Genomic DNA, 3,093 nt, shown 5'->3' with positions numbered 1-3,093 from the left:
CAGGGCAGGCACTATGTTTCACGTGGCCACTTAGTTACCTTTTTTGCTTTACAAAACAAACTGAATCGCCCCTTCCTTCCATTCTCTCTTCATTCATTCTTTTACCTTCATTCATTCTAAACGTTCTCTTTACTTTCCTCTCTCTCTTCCCTTTTTGTCTCCTTCCTTTCAGCTCTCCTTTCTTCCTTTCTCCCCCCTTTTTTCTTTACTTCCAGTTTCCCTTCCCAAAAGCAGCCCTTTTTTTTCTGAACCCCGTTTTGACGCTCGTCTTCTCAATCTCTACTTCTGCACAATCACTGCAGCACTTTTTTTCCTCTGTTTGTCCCGCACTGATTTCTGCGTGCGGTAGGACGTGCCTTGGTAATCCTCTGCTGAACACGCCCACGAGTTCGTGATTACCGAAGGGCGGAGCGAGAACATTTATTCTTGAGCGGAACAGGTGCTCTGACTAGACAGCAAACCGCGGCTGTGATCAGCGCGCGCGGCTGAGCTGCTCAGGGCAGTCAGTGGCAGCTGGACTGGTCCCCTCTCCTCTCGCCGCCTGACAGGAGTTTCCCGCGCTTTTGAAAGTTGCTTTAACTCCTGCCTACCTACACTACTGAACACGTTTGTGCAGCTCCCAATACCCTAAGGTGCCTCGAGGCGCTTGGATCTCGCCTTCACAATGGGATCGTTCATTGGACACATCTCCCCAGGTCTGGCTTTTCTTTCCTTTGGCCTCTTTTATGCCTTCAGGTTCTCCTGGAGGGTTCTGAATGGGCAGAGGACTCAGTACCAGGAGTGCAAGAGGCCACCCGGGCTCAGGGGAGCCCTACGACACATCCCTGCGGAAGGGGTCTTGAAAGTCATCTACGGCACCATGGCCGTCATGGCCGAGTTCTTTTACCCCCCTGGGGTCAACAAGTTTTACTTCTATGAGCTATCCGACCCCGCGTTCCGGTTCCAACACCCCAACGAATGGCAGCACGTGACCATGTACGGCTACTTTGCGTTCAGCGGCTGGTTGGACATCGTGAGCCAGGCGTGTCTACCCAAGCGGCTGATCTTGCTGGAGCAGGTGGCGCTGTGCGTGGCGTTCTACGTCACCACGCTGCTCTTGAAGTTTCACATGCACGGCAAAGATGGTGTGGAGAACCAGATACACTCCCTGCTTCTTATGACCTGCTTATTCACCTCGCTTATCCTCACCGTGGAGCTCTGGAGGCCCAACTACCGGCGCCTGTGGTTCGCCAAGACTCTAATGGTCATGGTACAGGGGACCTGGCTTCTCCACGCCGCCTTCATCCTCTTCCGTCCGCCAACCGGGGTTCGTTGGGATGACACCAACATGGAGAACCTGATGTTCTTAACTAACTTCTACTGCTGGCACCTGGCGGTCAACGCGGCTTTGCTGGCTGGCATATTTGGACTCACCAAAGTTCTACACAAGTTCTTGCCGAGTAGGCTGAACGAGCCAAGATGCCGCGGCGTGCCGTCCAAGGGGTTGTACCGGTTGGGATGGAACGGGATAGGGAAGCATCCGGAGGAGTTGGAGAAGCTGGCGGCTCAGGATGTGGAGGAGGCGGAGAAAACCTGGGAGGAGGAAGTGTTGTGACTTTCTAAAGTGAATTGGTGAAGTTGGTAAAGTGGAGGCATTGATGTTGATTTGATGGGACACTGAGAGCTGATGAAAATGGTGACCATGCTGGTGATATCCGAGAGACTCTGGGAGACCACACAGTGAGCACCAAGCTCACCGATCATTTCGATTGCTGCTGCTAATACACATTGCCCCTTCCAGGTTTGCTCAGACCTTGAAGAAATGAGCAGTGGAAGGTCATCCTGAGGGCCTGCACTGTGGCCTTATGAATGGTCTAAGTATGAACCTAAGATGCTATGAATAAATTATACCTGCTGTTTTCAAGAACTACTATTTTTTTAGTGTGTGTGTGTGTGTATGCTAGTATGCTCCAGAGCTCATCACAGAGGTAATGCAGTAAAGGAGTGACAGACACACTCATATTGGCAAACAAAAATGTGGGTTAGTTAAAATTTCACTCAGGCTGGGGGCTTCACTGGAAAACCAGTTCCTTGAGCACAGAACAGTATTATTTCATGCAATCAAATTTGCTGTGCTGCATTGTGTGAAAGGGAGAGAGCAGGACAGCACCATAGCTACTAAGCTGCTTTTCTCACGCACTGGTGCACAATCAGGCTGCCTGGCAGCACACACACACACACACATGCAAAGTTTGAAAAGTTTGGAGAAATAAAAATATTTATGTTAATTTGTTGCTTCAAGGAGGCATTATTTTTTGGTGCAAAGCCCAGTCTACCATTACTCGTAGACACAGCTTTGTGTCACAAATCATGGGTGCTAGCGTGACAACTCACTTGCGCCACCCTTGTGATGCAGTGTGAAGTGTAGATAGATCTGGCTCTGTGTGTGCACTGAACTGTGCACCCTCGTATGTTGTCTGGTTTTGTGCCTGTATTTGATATCTGCTTAGGTCTATGTTTGTTGTCTGTGTGTTTGTTAGTGCATGGCTGTATGAGAACAAATACTATTCAGTTTATCTGTTGCTCTAAGCAGACCAGTCGTTAGTCATCTGTTGATGTTTTCCCTCTGAGGCGGAAGCCGGAGGTTTGCTTTGCTCACTTGCACTTTGTAGCATTAAACTGATTGAAAAACGATTGAATTGCTAATCCGTTTATTTTAAAATCTGTAATATATTTTACCAGGTGCTATTTTATATCCCCGCCCCCTCACCTCAAGGCGAGATTAATTTGCAGAGGCTTTGGCACGTTCTCTTCCCACAGCGCCGCTGTACTCAGGCGCTGGGAAGCTCTCAGCATTACTTTGGGCGCCATCTTTAGTTGGGAAGGCTGGCCGGTTTGCTCTGCGCCCCTCCCGCCCTCCCAGGGTATTTAAGGGCGTTACCCTCACTCCCCAGTATCTGTTGATGTTTTCCCTCTGAGGCGGAAGCCGGAGGTATGGTTTGCTCACTTGCACTTTGTAGCAATAAACTGATTGAAAAACGATTGAATTGCTAATCCGTTTATTTTAAAATCTGTAATATATTTTACCAGGTGCTATTTTATATCCCCTCCCCC

At 49.2% G+C, this 3,093-nt stretch overlaps 1 protein-coding gene across 1 annotated transcript; it reads left to right on the top strand.

The window, feature by feature from the left end:
* The first annotated feature begins 456 nt into the window (after window positions 1–456).
* On the top strand, window positions 457–1,906 carry TEDDM1 (transmembrane epididymal protein 1). Its single transcript, XM_086944437.1, has one exon. The coding sequence runs from the start codon at window positions 665–667 to the stop codon at window positions 1,592–1,594; it is 930 nt and encodes a 309-aa protein (XP_086800563.1). The 5' UTR covers window positions 457–664; the 3' UTR covers window positions 1,595–1,906.
* Window positions 1,907–3,093: the final 1,187 nt, after the last annotated feature.

This window comes from Lissotriton vulgaris, chromosome 11 (genome assembly GCF_964263255.1).
Source record: "Lissotriton vulgaris chromosome 11, aLisVul1.2, whole genome shotgun sequence".
Lineage (NCBI taxonomy): Eukaryota > Metazoa > Chordata > Amphibia > Caudata > Salamandridae > Lissotriton > Lissotriton vulgaris.
The sequence above is the reverse complement of the archived record's forward strand: the minus strand, read 5'-3'. Positions and strand labels throughout refer to the sequence as shown.

Bases quoted from the DNA above. Each gene is read 5' to 3' on its own strand.
- TEDDM1 (XM_086944437.1), top strand. From the start codon at position 665: ATGGGATCGTTCATTGGACACATCTCCCCAGGTCTGGCTTTTCTTTCC.